The sequence below is a fragment of the Acanthochromis polyacanthus genome, chromosome 19, assembly GCF_021347895.1.
Source record: "Acanthochromis polyacanthus isolate Apoly-LR-REF ecotype Palm Island chromosome 19, KAUST_Apoly_ChrSc, whole genome shotgun sequence".
NCBI classification, from domain to species: domain Eukaryota; kingdom Metazoa; phylum Chordata; class Actinopteri; family Pomacentridae; genus Acanthochromis; species Acanthochromis polyacanthus.
The window spans coordinates 23,185,105-23,202,292 of record NC_067131.1 but is presented as its reverse complement, the minus strand read 5'-3'; the positions used below and the strand labels follow the sequence as shown (position 1 = coordinate 23,202,292).

The following is a 17,188-nucleotide window of genomic DNA, read 5'->3' as shown; positions in this document are numbered from 1 at the left end:
ACATTTACCAGAAAGAACATGCAGTTTGGTAGTAATGATACAGAAAACCTAGACAGTGTTGTAAGCTGTCATCGATATTATTCATTTTATGACAGCGTAAAGAATGTATATAATAGCTGCATTGCTGTACAGATTTTACAATCATTAATCTAGATCCAAAGAAATGCTGAAAATCTATCGAACAGTAACTGAAACTAAAAACTGATACCTATCTAAATCTCAGTAAATAATCACTGATTACTGGGTTTTTTTCTACATTTGTTGGGTTTTCTATTTATGCGAGAAAACATTTAACTTTTTGTATGTTTAGCTGAGGGCTGTGCACAGTGGATTGGTGGTTAGCACTTTTGCCTTGCAGTCAGACGGTCCCCGGTTTGCGTCCCAGCCTTCCTGGGATCTTTCTGCATGGAGTTTGCATGTTCTCCCTGTGCATGCGTGGGTTTTCTCCAGGTACTCTGGCTTTAATTCGTAACTATGAATGTGAGAGTCATTGTATCTCTATGTGGCCCCACGATAGACTGGTGATCTGTCCAGGGTGTTCCTTGCCTTTGCCCTGAGTTGGCTCGGATGGGCTGCAGCCCCCCCACGACCTTACAGAGGAGGAAGCGGTGTATAGATGATAGCTGGATGGATGGATGTTTACACTGACATGGAGACAAACTTCACTAAAATAGAATTCCAATCATTTAATTTGTATCACTACTATGAGAACAAGGAAGCTTGTAGATGAATGTCTGCCCTCATTTTCCTTCCTTCATCATTCTAATTGTGAACCTCCCAGTGTGTATCTGTGTCCTCTGTCTCTCACTGAGGGTTTTATACTGCTGAGCCTCACAGTGCTGCTGCATGTCCGGAATTTGCGACTAAAATAGAAGTAGAGAAAGACTTTATCAAAAATGACACGATTAGAGAGAAGAAACAGACAGATATTAATAGCCATTCAGTTGACTGAAAAATGAGGAGTGAGGGATGGAGTTAGAGGGAGTGCTTCCCCCTCTGCTGGTAGAGTAGTGGTACTGAAGGCTGTGACAGGAAGAGTTCACTGGGTTCATTCAGTGTCATCGTCACTCTGGTCCTGTGGTGGCGTTATTGACAGCACTGCGCATCCACACAGCAGAGGTACTTTGAACAACACCTTGCTACATGTAAAAACATTAACAAGAATGAGACTTTTTTTTAAAATGCAAAAAAAAAACAAAAAACCCTTCATTCAGAACCCAAAATGCATACAGTAATAGATAGTATGCGAAATCCAGCAGGACTTGTTGACAAAGAGAGTGTTTGTTTTTGCAGGAGATGGTCGACTGGTTCAATGCTATAAGGGCGGCCAGGTTTCACTACCTGCAGGTCGCCTTCCCAGGAGCAAGTGATGAGGAGGTGAGGATAATGTGACTGATAGAGATGTCTGTTCATGGTGTCCCAGATAGCAAACTATGGGTGAATCAATGCTGAATCTATGTTGAGACCTAACGTAGAAATTATACAGAAAGTGCAAGGTTGATAAAATGTTGAGTCAACGTTTGCTTACATGGATTACATGTTTGCAAACATAGATTCAACATTAATTAAACATTGACCTGTCAAACATTTTAATTAAACCAAAATACAATGTAGATTCAATGGCATCTTTTAAACACAAACTTCAATGTTGACAAAATGTTGTTGAATCAATGTTGATCCAACCATCAATCTTCAACCGTAACCACTATTCAACCTTCTTAACCCTAATTCAACATTGATTTAACATCTTTTGCTATTTGGGTAAAGTGTGATTTATGGTTGAAAAGCAAACGTTGACTCAACATTTTATCAACCTTGCGCTTTCTGTATAATTTCTACGTTAGGTCTCAACATAGATTCAACATTGATTCACCCATAGTTTGCTATCTGGGGTGTTTCTAAAACCAAGACTGCAACATCAGGAACAAGAAAAGCACTCAAAGCTGCTCAGTCGTTGTTTCATTTCTGCTGGATGAAAACTTTAAACAATTTGTGGTCCGCAGTGGTGGATTTGTAGTAGGATCGCAATCATGTGATCGTCAGCAGGCAGCTGACGTAGAGACAGAGACACCGTGCTGCTATCTTTCAATGATGCTGAAATCTTTAATAAATCTGTTGATCCAGACTATAATCCGTGTCACTGCCAAAATCTAGTTACTTGATCTTTGTGTCATTTCTGACCTTCCCTGAGAATTTCTTCCAAATCTGTTGGTCCGTTTTTGAGTAATGTTGCTAACAGACAGACAAACGGACGGACAAACCAACGGTGATCATCACAAAACTCCACCGCATTCTTTGGTGAAGTAATTATAAGGTTTTCAGTATTTGTGCATACCTCTATTATTAGTTTTGTATACTTGTTATTGATTGTAAGAGAGCTGACTTTCACAAGTTGACCACAATGCTTTCAAAAAGAAAATAACTCATCCATCTTGCCATCTTGACACTCAACTTTACATTGCCGTGTCTCCCGATGACACAGGGCCAGTCGATGCCCTTTTTAACTGTATTTTAGACATCAAATCTTGGATGGCAGAGAATTTCTTGCAGCTCAACCAGGACAAGACTGAGGTTTTAGTTATCGGCCCTGAGGCCAAGAGAGAGAAACTTTTATTAAAACTGTCTTCGCTATCTTTTAAACCTGCTGGTTCTGTAAAAAATCTGGGTGTCATTTTTGACTCTGAGCTTAATTTTATACCTCATCTTAAACAAGTAACTAAAACAGGTTTTTACCATTTAAAGAATATAGCCAGAGTCCGCCCATTTCTCTCTCTAGCAAACACAGAGATGTTAATGCATGCTTTTATTTCTAGTAGAATGGACTACTGTAATGCCCTGCTTTCTGGTCTTCCCAAAAAAACTATTTCTCACCTCCAATTATTGCAGAACTCAGCTGCACGAGTCCTGACGAAGACCAGAAAGCGGGACCACATTACACCAGTTTTAAAATCACTGCATTGGCTCCCTGTGTGCTTCAGGGTAGACTTTAAAATTATTTTAACAGTTTTTAAATGTATTAATGGTCTTGGGCCTTCATATTTATCTGATCTACTTTTACCTTATGAACCCTCACGGACCCTCAGGTCCTCTGGCACTGGCCTTTTGATAATTCCCAAGGTGAATACAGTGACACATGGCGAGGCAGCTTTTCAACATTATGGCCCTCGCCTGTGGAACAGCCTGCCAGAGGACCTGAGGGCTGTAGAGAACGTAGAGACTTTTAAATGCAGGCTCAAGACTCACCTTTTTAAACTGGCTTTTACATAATGCTTTTATTTTATCTTAATGCCTTGATTTATACTGTTTATTCCCTGGTTTTGCTTTTATTTCTATATTTATTTTATTATTTTGTATACTATATTATTATTTCACTATTTTAGTATTTATTTTACTATCTATTTTACCATTTATTTTACTATTTATTTACTATTTTACTATTCTTTATCTTTTAGTAGCTATTTTATTCTTCAATTTTTAGTTTTTACGTGTTATTTTTAACACGCCTATTTTAGATTCCAGTGTTTCCTCAGTGGGGAGCCGTCTGCATCTGGGGCTTTGGCGGGGCCAGGGCCAAGTGGCCCTGGAGCTAGGTGGCCTGTTGGCCCTGATGGGGCCTGCTGCTGCTGCCCCGGGTGCAGGCGACTCTCATTGATGGTGTTTCCTCTTTCTGGTGCTTCTGCTCTCAGCCAATACACACTATTATTTCTTTTACAATAGCGTGCGTGTGCGTGTGTGTCTGACTGTCTGCGTGTGTATGTCTGTGTGTTCTTAGGAAGTATGCTGTGGGGCAGGGTTTGGGAGGGATGTGGGCCATTGTCTTTTTATTGTTTTTTATTGTTTGTTTTTAAATTGTTAAGCACTTTGTGCTACTTTTGTATGAAAAGTGCTATACAAATAAACTCTGATTGATTGATTGATTGATTGATTGATCAAGCAACTGCACAATATCCATAGCAGTCATCCATTCCAGAAACAAATGTAATTTTTAATATTTTATGCATGCTTTTATTTTAATGTGACTCTCTCTTGTCTCTTTTGGCTCCAGCTGGTGCCTAAATTGACCCGAAACTTCATGAAGGAAGGTTTCATGGAGAAAACTGGCCCAAAGGTTTGTGAGCATCACTCTTAAGGGAAACAAGGATTTATCAGTATCAATTGCATCTCTTTTTCACTATTCATCTGCTTAAATCTGACCAAACTAAAACACACAAAATATATAACAGAGAAGAGATCAGTTTTTTACTTTGCTATCCTGTTAACATGTTTGCAACCAAGAGCCAGCTTAAGCTTAGTGAGCCTGGTGACATGTTGTTTGTCATTTTGGAATAAGGTTATGTCTAGGTTTGCAGTGTTTTTTTTGTTTAAACACAGTGATTTCAGAATACACAACATGTAAATCATGTCTCACCAGCCACTTTATTAGGTCCACCTGATCACCTTGCAGAATCTTCCAGAATGTTTTGATTAATGAAAACATTCTTGACAAATGCTTTCGCTTTTGTCCATTTTGCGCCGGTCCACGAATTTCACCTCTAGCGGCAAACAGCTAATTTACACAGCCCATTTAAGGCAGCGGAAGACCACATCAGGTGCCACTCCTGTCAGCTAAGAACAGGAAACTGAGGCCACAATTTGCACAGGCTCACCAAAACTAGACAATAGAAGACTGGAAAAACATTGCCTGGTCTGATCAGTCTCCATTTCAGCTGCAACATTCAGATGAAAGAGTCAGAATTTGGCGTAAACACCATGAAGGCATGGACCCATCCCACCTCGTATCAACGGTTTACGTTAGTGGTGATGGTGTAATGGTGTGGGGGATATTTTCTTGGCACACTTTGGGCCCCTTAGTACCAGTTGAGCATTGTTGAAACACCACAGCCTATCTGAGTATTGTTGCTAACCATGTCCATCCCTTTATGACCACAGTGTACCCATCTCCTGATGGCTGCTTCCAGCAGGAAAATCCACCATTTCATAAAGCTCAAATCATCTTGAGCTTGTTTCTTGAACGTGACAGTGAGTTCACTGTGTTCTAAAGGCCTTCACAGTCACCAGATCTCACTCCAACAGAGCACTTTGGGATGTGGTGGAACAGGAGATTTCTGTCATGGATGTGCAGCTGACAAATCTGCAGCAACAGCGTGATGCTATCATGTCAGTATGGACCAAAATCTCTGCAGTTCTATAGGCAAAAGGGGTTCCCACTTTTTACTAGCAAGGTGCACCTAATAGAGTGGCAAATGAGTGTATTTAGGTAGCAAAATGTTTTGCATATTGTTAAGACCAACCTATGAATATGTCAGTGTAGATTCTCAGTGACCCATCTAATGGTAATCAGAAATGGACATTTTTTTGCTTTTTGAATAAGTTTTGCTTATTATTTAAAAGGGCCCAAAGTGGCTGGAAGTGGCTGGAAGTGGAAGTGGCTCAGGTATTTATTTCCACATCCAACTGACATGACTCAAGGCTCTTTAAGGATGCAGAATCACATGACTTTCGGTGTGAATGTTGTTGAAACTGTCTGCAGAGGGATCTAAAGACTGCATTAGAAGTATCTGATAAGTATCTGTTTAGAGCTAAGTAAATATAGGAGCTGTAAGTAGTCCAGTTGCATTCTACTGAAGCACTCATGTGCTGCAGCGTAGAGAATAATTAGTCTCTCAATATTAAAGGAAGGTTTGAGATCTTCTACTTGACCTCGACAAGTGCTCAATCTGCTTATCCCCTGAAGTCCGCAGACAAAGTGTCACTGTGGACTCCACCTTCTCATCTGTTAGTGTTCTCACCCACACCAAACCATGGCTACAACATCACCCTCATCCCCCATCACTGATTCCTAATCCAGTTCGATATCTCATACAAGGTCTTCTTCCTAACCTATACATTCCCTCATTATAAAACCTCTTCCATGCTTATACCCTGTCCTGGATTCTGCGGTTTTGGACACAGGTCTGCAGCACCAGACTGCAGCTTTTTTCGACTGAGCCTTCAGTGTGGTAAATCTCTCCTGGCAGTGATCCGCAACACTACTTCTATTGTGACTTTCAAAAGACGTGTAAAAACCCACCACTTCACCGAGGCCTGTGGTCTCAGTTAATGCTGTCCGTCTGCCAGGCATTATTATCTGTTCTGGTGCTATTGTCTCTGTGTCTTTAAACGCGTAAACTATCCCCAGATCTTTTTAAAGCGCTGTATAAATGCAAGCTGTTATCATTATTATTAAAAGTCATTTCAAAGCTTCAATTTTTTTAGACTTGCAGAGTATCTGCAGAGCTGTTATGATAATTGATACAATTTGCAGTTCACTGATTGCCTCCTGTTATTTCTCTTGGTAATTTCCCTGTCTGTCTTGCTTTGCTCCAGCACACAGAGGGCTTCAAGAAGAGGTGGTTTACTATGGATGACAGGCGCCTCATGTATTTTAAAGACCCTCTGGTAAGAAGAGACCTGCATTGTCCTAACCTTTTGATTTCTGGGTCATGCAGTTTTGCTCACATGGCTTCCATGGCATCTTTCTGCCTCCCAGGATGCCTATGCCCGAGGTGAGGTGTTCATCGGCAGCAAGGAGAACAGCTACACCGTCCTGTCCGGCCTGCCTCCGTCCACACAGGGCTATCACTGGAACCATGGCATCACCATCGTCACGCCTGACAGGAAATTTCTCTTTGCCTGTGAGACGGAGGCCGAGCAACGGGATTGGATAGCTGCTTTTCAGAGGGTCATCAATCGACCAATGAGGCCACAGGAATATGCAGGTGATTGGTCAGAACATTTAAATGATGAGACGGTTAATATGCAGTAAAGTTTTATTAATCATAACTTAACTTCAAATTTCAGTGGTGATAACCAGACAAAAAACAATTTGCTTTTTCAAATTTTCTGTTGTTTAATTACAAGTCACTACTTAATGTTGGTGATGTCTAATTACAGTAAATGTACAGATTTAAGTCTTTATACCTTTTTTTCACCAATAAAAAACTTGGAGTGATAGTCTGATAAAAATAGCAAACAGTATCCTAAACATAATATGCTTTGAAGTTCAGAACCAAATCTGTCCTCCACTGATGTCTTCAAATACAAAGAGCTAAGTTTTTGGCAGAAGTTGCATTGTCTAACTAACTAACTAACTAACTAACTAAACACACACACACACACACACACACACACACACACACACACACACACACACACACACACACACACACACACACACACACAATGTTTGTTTTTCTATACCGGTGGGGACTTACCATTGACTCCCATTCATATCTAACTCCTAACCCTTACCCTAACCCTAACCTTAACCATCACCAAATCAATGCCTAACCCTAAACAAACGTTTTTGCACTTTTACATTTTTTATTAACAACAATATGGCCAAGAGAACGGTGTTGCCACCCGTGGGGACCTCATTTTAGGTCCCCACCATAAGACAAGTCCCCACCTTTATAGCAAATAGTCAGGTCAAAGTCCCCACCGGTATAGCAGAAACAAGTACACACACACACACACACACACACACACACACACACACACACATATATGTACAATCTGAAGACATACATTGGAACAACAAATTTATAAATTTATGTGTCAATTCTAATCAGAAAAATGTTGTATTTCATGATAACATTTGGTTTTGGAAACATTCTTTCAACTTCATCAATACATCAATCCTGCTTTTAACATTGATGAGTGTCCTATGCAGTCTGTTAAAAATTTTAGGGGGAAAACTAAACTACAATCCAACAAAGTCTACAAAGGCTTAACTATATGCCAACAGGAGTTTCTGCTGCTAACAGACTGAAAAGAGCCTCTTGGAAAAGTCTGCAGTGCATCCTGTGGTTGTGCTTGGGAACAGGGAATATGTGTTGAATTTAAAAAGACCTTGAATGTTAACACAAAACACTGGCTTCCAACATCTTTTATGCAAAAGAATCTGCATTGCCACATAAAAACGATGTATTTAGCAGAAACCAGACTATATGAAAATACATTCATTTTACATCGCTGTACCTCCTTTTGTCTGTCTGTCTCTGCAGTGGAGGCCCATTTTAAACACAAACCTTGATGCCTGCATGGAGCGAAAACTCAACTGGACCGACCCAGTCTCATTCAGATCAGAGACAGCCCCAGCAGGGGGCCACAGACCATGGGGTTGGGGGTCAGGAGGGGATTTTGGGATGGGCCCAGATAAGAAAAGATGAAGAAGAAGAAGAAGAAGAGAAAACGTCAGAGAGACTCCAGTCTATGTATGTGTAGAAAATTTAAAACTCTAAGGGACTCAAGGCTCCTTGTGGGGCGATCTGAGGCCAAAGGGTAGATGATGTCATCACTATTGCCTACCAACCTTGTGCTGTACATTATAATGCCAAACACCCTCCCTCTCCTCAGCCTTTCCCCTGCGACCAGCTCCCATCTCCCCAGGATTTTGTCTTGTGAATGGTTCATTCTGCCTGTAATCTAATGTAATTATGTAATCTAGAGTCATTTCACTGGTTGCTTAACAAAGACAATGCATTGTTAATTTATTGAATGTACAGTTTTGATGACAGTGGCTTACCGTGTGTGTGGAAATTGTGACGTTTTGATTGAGGACGCTGTGAGGTTGAACCTCTGGCACTGAAACCCTGATAAACCTGAACCTACAAAGTGCTGTTAACAACAAATATGCATACAAAACTCACACACAAACTCTCAGTGAACGCCATCACGTAGCTGGAGGTGGCAGATCTGCACCCAGGCAGGGTTCTTTTAAAACCTCAATCTTACAGCTGTTCTCTTATTTATTTTTACTGTTGAACATACAGAGTCATCGTAGACAGTTATTGCTGCTTTCAAGGATTGTAATGTGACAGGATTGTAATTTATATAACACTTCTACTACTGTTTAATTTAAACATTTTTGCATCATGTTTTGAATACACATTGTTGTGTTGATCCTTAAATCACAGTGATAGTTTGTTTCATTATGAAGATCTTAACATCAATACAGATGAACATGAAATCAAGGCTTCGGTGTTCACTCTTCACTGTCATCTTTGGGATTACATAATGCATTGTTCACTTCTCACTTCACCATCTCACCCACTGTCAGAACCTGATTCAAACAGTACTGAATCCTCACTGGTGCATAGAAAACTTAAGTCCTTACATTATAATACATGGTAAAAGATATTACTATCAACATAATCTGGTGTTAATAATATATACAGAAATATTGTTTTCTAAGTGACACATGTCTGCTGAAAATTCCTATCTTCTGTACATGTGCACTGCAAAGGCAATGCTGTCATGAAAATACAGCAATGCCCCATTAGTCCAGTAGATGGAGGTGTTCTGTTATGAATGCATTCAGTCCTCATAGGTTTAAGGGCTAATGAGAGAATGGCAAGACCTATGAAAGATGTCAACCTTGAATCAGAGCATGGAGATAATCACCAAGTGAAAAAGGGTGTTACAGACAGATGGAAAATGAAAACAACAGTTTGACATTTTTTGGGAATGCATTTATCTGCTTTTTTCTTGAACCTTAGTTAAGAAGCTGACACTACTCCATTAAAAGAGTACTCCACTGATCAAGCATTGCAGGACTATAATATTGCTATAACATTGAAAAAGACAGATTTTTAATAAGCATCAAAATACATCACAGCAAAACCAGAGATATAGAATTTCTTAGTTGTGAATTTCTGGTGCCTACATTACCCACAATGCATCTTCACTGGTAATAGTTCTGTTGTGGATTCACTTGTTATGCTAATGGAATAGACCATATTAAAGGTATATATATATATATATATATATATATATATATATATATATATATATATATATATATATATATATGAAAACACGCTGGTACCTCAAACCTGCATTTTTTCTTACAGGCATCAGGGGGCAACTCCTCTGGTTGCAAAAAGAAGGCCACTTGTATCGAAGTCAAAAGACATCTGAGGCACCTCAAAAGGAAAAAGATAAGAATTAAGTGTAATTATAACAATTACTTTCTATGTCAATAGTTTTGTTGATTATTATTTAATTTAGTCAGTCATAACAGATTTTTGTTTGTTTGTTTAACAAATGGTCAGAAATACCAAGGAAACACATAACTGCTTCTGTCAAATAAAGTGACATGAGTTCACTGGCTTTAGAGTGCACAGACTGGTCATGATCACACCCCAAAGGCTCAATTTGAGGCAGGAGAAACTCTGAATGACATCATAAGTTCAGATATTTCCATGCACAGAACAGAGGTCACTGACCTGTATATACCAGTCACCTGATCTCAACTCAAACACCTATGGAAGATTTGGGAGTGACGTCTGAGATGGCAGTCTTCATCCCTATCATCCCAGTGAAGTTCAACTCACTCCCTTGTTTTGCATCACAGTAGAGGCTGCTCATTGGTCGCTTGTAAAAGGCGACACGTGTTGAGGAGCTCACTGTGTGAAGCCAAGGTCTGCTGGAGTAAATGTCACCTGATGATCTCGCCACTCTTACACAAACTTCCGCACTCTGGCTCATGAACATATGGCCAAATCAATGTTGCTTCTGTCTGGGCACCTTGTTGTCGTTGGCAATCAAGTTGTCATGGTAAACTGCTGAGACAGTGAGCCACTGAGCTGCAGCAGCCGGGACGGACCCACACAGGAAGCGTTTAAAAATGGGTGGGACCTCGACTCAGCAGCCACTGTGTTTGTCCTGGAGATAATATGGTCAGTGAGGTGCTGGAACATGTAGCAAATGTTTATTAGAGGAAGAGCTGCTGCTTCACCACACACTAGTTTAACCTGGATATAAGGACAAGCATAATTTGAGTGTAGATTAATTAGATACCCCAGACCACATTTATGTCAGCACTTCCAAGTATTGTTGTGTTTTGTGGGTCAATGGAGCGTTTCTTTAGTGTCACTGGAATCTGTTTTCCAGCTGTCCTGTCCATCAGGCCCTGCAGCCGATGGACGGGACAGCCGGAGCTGGGAGCATGAAATTAACTAATCTCCTGACAGGAAACCCAGCAGGAGCAGCTGTCAGACTGGAACCAACCTGGAAATGAAGCAGCAGTGGAAGAACCATGACTGGCTTCTAAACTACTTCTGATGTCATGCCTCCCGCTGGCAGGTACACCACTTGAACTCAAATGTTAAGCGCCGTTTTTGAGGATGAATTCGAAAATAGCCTTCGATTGTCAAACTTGAAACATACATTTTTGTGTACAGTGAAGCCGTACAACCATAGGAAGAAATAAATCTTTGAGTGTTGAGTCCCTTCCCAGGTTATTTCACCGATACAAACTCATATCTGTGTATTAAAGTTACAGATTTAGATCCATCCATCCATTATCTATACACTGCTTAATCCTCATTAGGGTTTCGGGGGGCTGGAGTCCATCCCAGCGCACAATCAGACAGTCACACTCACAATCACACCTACGGACAATTTAGAGTTTTCGGACTATGGGAAGAAGCCGGAGAACGCGGATAAAACCCATGCATGCACAGGGAGAACATGTAAACTCCATGCAGAAAGATCCCAGTAAGGCGGAGACATGAATCCGAGATCTTATAGCTGCAAGGCGAAAGTGCTAACCACCAATCCATTGTGCAGCCAATATACATATAATACATATATATATATATATATATATATATATATATATATATGTATTATGTATTAATCGCAATTAATCACATTTTTGTCAAAAAGCAATATTTGACACAATAAGTAATTATTTTCAATTCAAAAAAATGTTGGTTGATTTTGGCCAAATGAATACATGTTTATAATTTAAAATGTATCAAATTAATACAATTTTAAAATAGGAAATACAGAAAAATTATGATTTGGATGATTTAAAATCTGATTTAGTTAGTTTTTGTTTTTTTTTCCACTGCATGGCTATAACAAAAGCACAAGTAGTTCAAGGATCTTCAGAAAGTAGAAAATCCACAGATTCATTCTGTTTTCATAGTTTCTGGGTCTGATAAACGGTGTAATTTTGAAGTTTTTTTTTTTAGGAATATACATTTTTATTTATGAACAAAAATCTTTTGTCATAAACCAAAAATGTATAATTTATTAAAAGACAGACATTTTTGTGGTTTAAGTTATTACTCTTTGGCAGTGTAATACCTTAAACCATAAAAATGTTAGTTTCATCTCTATTTATCTGCATTTTTCATCTGTCTGCTACATTCACAGATTACTGCAAACTCAAAATGCAATTATAGTGATTATATTCAACATTGTACGACTTTTTTTGTAAACTAAAGCACTTTCATTGTCTTCTAAAGTAGTCTATTATGGGATGGCTCCACCGTTAGCCGTTAGCGGGACTGTCATAGCTAACGTTAGCTCTGGTGCTAACAGCAACGTGTTTAGCATTGAAGTGATGCCGTCGGCTTGAAGTGCTGCAGTGTGCCACCGGTGTGCCATAAATTAAGGAACTGAGAAAAGTTGCGATTAAAATGCGTTAATTTCTTTAACCCGTTATTTCGACAGTAATTAATTAATTGAAATTAACGTGTTAAAGTCCCAGCCCTAATATAAAGTCCCAGCCCGGCTCTACATAGAAATAATCCCACCCTGTCTCAAAAATGATTTAAGTGTAATTCCAGTTACTTACTTCCTCTAGAATGTCGCTATGAAGTTGCTACCTCTCTTCTTACCAACTCACTGCAGCTTCAACACAGCAGCTCACCTACAGCTCTGTTCAAACAATGTACAGCTACATTCATCCATCAGGAAGAGGTTATTTAGCTTCATTTCAAAAATAATCTTTCAATTCAAAAACATTTGTAAAAGAAAACTAATTCATTGGTGATCATTTTAAAGAGTTTTTAAATAACTTGTTATTTTATGGATTTACCCTGTTTAGTTAAATTTAACTGTGGAGTTCAAAATTGTACATGATGCTTTATTTTTTCCATGTAATTGTAAAATGACACTACTTTTACTATACTGAAATCAGCTTAAAAATGTATTTGATTTTAGATGTACTTTAATAATCTATGAGTGTTACACTATTCCACCATCTTAACTTGTTTTTCTGGCATTCTTGCTGCCAAATTTTCATTATTTTTCACAAAGTTTATACAGTCTACAAAAGCCATGTGGGTGCTGAACATGGAGCAGGGGCTTGGTTGCTTAGTTGAAAAAAAAGCACAGCAATGACAAAAGGCATGACCAGAAATTTCCTTAACAGCCCAACAGCTGCAAGGGTCGACAACACCTGTTGTCATTATTTGTGTTGAATTAACCACTGGTAGTCAAAGCTAATGCCTTTGCAATATACCAGAAAACAGCCGTGTGATAGCAGCATGATGACTGAAGGAATGAATATAGTGAGAGTTAAAGATAATCTGACAGAGCACAGTTGCCTGTGTTCAAAAGTCTCTATTTTATGGGTCCTGAACTCCTGAGTAGGGTGGATGCTAGATGGAAACATAGCAGAGGTTATGGATTGTAAAGTTTTAATGCATTAATGTGGATGTAGCCTGAAACTACTCTTACTACTCAATTGCAAGTTCAGATGAGGGAGTTAATCAGTCATATATGTTCAAAACTGGAAATTGATTCTAAGGAAGAATAATGATGCAGACAACCTCACTCTACACATTGACAGGACTGGTTTGTTAGATCTGTCACATATGAAACCCTGGAAGTTTGGACACTGTCATTGGTACACTGCAGTTTCAAGGCGGAAATCCTCAGTCATAGTGTTGACTTCTCATTTTACTCATGATGTGTCTTCTATATAAAAAACACCATCTGGACCACATACAACACATGATTTTCATCGGAAAGTTTCTTTAGGGTAGAAAACAGTCTCTTCATAACTTGTAAAGAACTTCCTTACTGGCTGTAGAATGACAATCTTTATAGAAACAAGTGGAACCTTCACATAATTCTGTCCCACCAAAGAAGAAGAATGTAACAGCCTTAATGGTAATCAAAATGTTTGAAAAATAGGAAACTATTTTTCTCAGCCACCTTTATTGTGGAAAAACTGCATGCATAAAACTCTGTGTATAAAATAGGTGCTACTTTCACACCCAAATTTCACTAATGTGGAGTTTCAATGGAACATTTTAGTGTACAGCCTAGGTGTAAATGTCATGCTGCAGGCGTTTTACTCAGAAAAGAGTCCAGTTCAGGAAAGCACACTGAATCCTTGTTAATCTTTTTGCACAATAATAAATGTTTCAACATATTGACACACAATATGAGTTCTGGACAAAAAAATACCACCAATCACTGTCAGTATTACAAGTCTGCTTCAATGGCCATGTTGTTGTCCTCTTCAAGGCCTGGTGAGTGTGGTGTAGATAGGTTGCTCCCAGCCAGAGGGAGGATTATGTGGAGGTGGTGCCAAGGTCAGGCTGTTGATAAGTGGCGTGGTGTACGGCCTGCGGGAGGAGTGGAAGTATGGGTATTGATACAGACTGGCAGAGTAACCAGAGAAAGCGCTGTAGAAGCTGGAGCTTTGAAGATCAGTGTAGTGTGACGGATTGGTAGAGGACGAAGAGGATGAGGTGGAGGAAGGGCAGGCTCCTGAGTTCAGGGTGATGTACTCAGGTGGATGTGGTGGTGGGGGAGGAGTGGAGGAGGAGGAGGAGCTGTAGTGACCTGGACTCATCTGCTCAGTCTTAATCTGAGGTTTCTGGCTGCCTTCCTCATGCAGCCCGTGGTGGTTGTCTCGACTAGAGGATGGTGGCATTCCAGTTGGAGTCCCACCAGATGTTTTGGGTGTCCAGTTGGGGACACCATGAGAGTGACAGTGGGTGCTGGGTGGGATGAAGGATCCAGAGGGGCTGCTGGTGTCCGGTGGGGTTAGAATAGTGGTGCCGTGGCTGTTTGGAGGCAGGTACTGATCGAATTCGTGGACGTCGAAGCCATCAATGGTGCCGATGACATCAGTGCTGAGCTCTGAGATGTCTACGTTACTAAAGTCGATGTTCTGACGGCTGAGTGGAGTAGCTGAGCTGATGTCCACAGAACGGCAGCCCTCATGCTTGGTCCCCATGTGCAGGTCGGTTTTAGGGGTGGTAGGAGGTGTTGGAGGTCCATGAGACTGACCTGGAAACCAAAAACAAGGAAACACCTATCAGTTTATCCACACTGAAGCATTAACAAGGTGGATTACAGATCATGCTAAACAGTCTCATTACCTGTCCTGTCTGGATGATAATGGTGGTGCACTTCCCCTGTACCAGCGAGCCTGGCCAGTCCTGGTTCCATTTTATACAAGCCCTGCTGCTGCTGCTGCTGCTGCTGCTGCTGCTGCTGGACCAGTCCGGCTCTACAGTCCCCTTGACCCGGTTTGGTGTTCTTGCGTCTCCGAGGCTGGTACTTGTAGTCTGGATAGTCTTTTTTATGCTGCAGCCTTAACCTCTCAGCCTCCTCAATGAAAGGATGCTTTTCTGTTTCAGAGAGAAGTCTAAGGAGGAGAGGAAAGAGTTAGGGGATAACTGAAGGTCCTTTAAAGACTGCTGGGGTGGGGGGGCATTTGTTCATTTCAGATTGTGTTGCATGTTGATTTGTGTTCAGCACTGAAATAAAACTTGGCTTTTAGCATTAGAATTCTTATTAATGTACTAGGTAGCATTTTGCAGCACCATATACTCTAAATGCAATATTAAGTACAAATTTCAGGTAGTTGTACTTGTATTTCTGTTTTACTTAGCTTTGCTCTTCTGTTACAATACAGAAACCTTGTGTTCTACTACTTTATTGCAAGGCTTTTACATGTAATATACTTTTTATTTCAAATATTTCGACTTTTATTTCAGAATCTTTGCATAAGAAATTGCAGTTTTTGATTTATTGGCAATTGGCACCTTTAGTTGGCATATAATACAAGAGTCGTCTATCTCTAATTTGGTCTTGTATTTGAGCAGTTTGTGAATTGCACAGAGAAAACCACATTTAGAATTCTCCTCAGTGTGGCCTCTGGTAACCATAAAAATATCTTCCTACCAATATATTTAGTTGAATTTATGCAAAAAAAATAATAACAAATTCAGTGAAAATATAGTTTAAACAAGTTTTATTGTGGTATGGTGAGAGTTTTGTAAAATGCAATAAAATTATATTTTTGTATGGAAATTAAAGTGATAAAACAGGATTTGGACTTTGAAACGCCCACTGTGTGGATACAGCTATACTGTAGTTGCATGCAATATTAGGTGTTCGTTAGTTGAAAAAGAAGCTCTGTTAGCTTCAGTACTCACCGCCACAGTTTTCCCAGCGTCTTACTGAGCTCAGCGTTGTGCAGATGAGGATACTGGTCCGCCAGCTTCCTCCGCGCTGCCTGCGCCCAAACCATGAATGCGTTCATCGGCCGTTTCACGTGAGGTTTGCTCTTCAGTCCTCTCTCCCCCTGGCTGGGCATTGGCACCAGAGACCAGTCGTAACCTTTCAGTACCTGAGACACCGCGTCGCGGATGCAGGCGGGGAACCGCTCATCCTCCGGACAGCTCTCCGTTTTGTGCGTAATACCCGACGGGTGCGCTGCATCCTGCGCTTCTGACCCTGCTGGAGAGGTCGGACACTCTGAATCCGACCCATGCTGGGATATGGAGCCCTCGCTGCCGGCTGGACTGCATGGATGCTCAGTCAGTGACTTGCTCTCCTCGGTCATGTTTGCTGCTCGAACGATCTACTGTCGCCTAAACTCCAGATGAGCTCTGTAAGTGCGTAAAGGCGCACAGCGCTGTAGAAAGACTGTATCCCCAAGAAAATAAGTAAGATCCCAGATGTCTTGTATTGATCTTGTCATTCCTTTTCACATCCTCCTCCACTGCCAGACAAACTTTGACGAGCCACAGTAATATTTCAACTCTTTAGCTCTGCATCTCTCCTCCCCTTTTGTCCAATTGGCTTTTGCAAAGTTTGAGTTCCTCCTAGTTTGGCATAAGGCAGCAGAAGGAGACCGAGAACTGTTAACAGTCAATGTTATATATATATATATATATATATAAAGATTAAACAAATTGCAGTGAGGGCTTGGACAGTAGTCCACTAAGTAGTTCTAAGGCAGAGATGAAAGAAGCTACTTTATTTAATCATTGATGCTTTATTGGCTCTATGTGTTTCACTACATTTCAGAGACAGGGGACTTTTTACTCTATTAAATTTATCTGACACAACAGCTGCTGTGACATTTAACTTACAAAAGATG

The 17,188-nt window shown here is 40.3% G+C and overlaps 2 protein-coding genes across 2 annotated transcripts in view; one reads left to right on the top strand and one right to left on the bottom strand.

The window, feature by feature from the left end:
* The window catches only part of LOC110958422 (arf-GAP with dual PH domain-containing protein 1), a 63,484-nt gene extending 54,470 nt beyond the window's left edge, over positions 1 to 9,014 (top strand). Inside the window, exons 7-11 of the mRNA XM_051939126.1 lie at positions 1,294 to 1,377; positions 4,046 to 4,108; positions 6,367 to 6,438; positions 6,530 to 6,758; positions 8,046 to 9,014. Coding sequence (XP_051795086.1) covers positions 1,294 to 1,377; positions 4,046 to 4,108; positions 6,367 to 6,438; positions 6,530 to 6,758; positions 8,046 to 8,074 — 477 coding nt within the window. The 3' untranslated portion in view covers positions 8,075 to 9,014. The remainder of the gene's footprint in view (positions 1 to 1,293; positions 1,378 to 4,045; positions 4,109 to 6,366; positions 6,439 to 6,529; positions 6,759 to 8,045) is intronic.
* A 4,900-nt stretch (positions 9,015 to 13,914) lies between these two features.
* Positions 13,915 to 16,860, bottom strand: sox8a (SRY-box transcription factor 8a). Its single transcript, XM_022204959.2, has 3 exons — positions 16,239 to 16,860; positions 15,177 to 15,445; positions 13,915 to 15,084 (listed from the first exon to the last, which is right to left on the bottom strand). Exons 1-3 carry the CDS (start codon positions 16,646 to 16,648, stop codon positions 14,309 to 14,311), a joined length of 1,455 nt encoding a protein of 484 aa, XP_022060651.2. The 5' UTR covers positions 16,649 to 16,860; the 3' UTR covers positions 13,915 to 14,308.
* Between the last annotated feature and the right edge of the window lie 328 nt (positions 16,861 to 17,188).

Coding starts and splice junctions, on each gene's coding strand:
- sox8a (XM_022204959.2), bottom strand. CDS start 16,648: ATGACCGAGGAGAGCAAGTCACTGACTGAGCATCCATGCAGTCCAGCC. Junction 15,446..16,238: donor ACGCTGGGAAAACTGTGGCG/GTGAGTACTGAA, acceptor TCTCCTCCTTAG/ACTTCTCTCTGAAACAGAAA. Junction 15,085..15,176: donor TTATCATCCAGACAGGACAG/GTAATGAGACTG, acceptor TTTGGTTTCCAG/GTCAGTCTCATGGACCTCCA.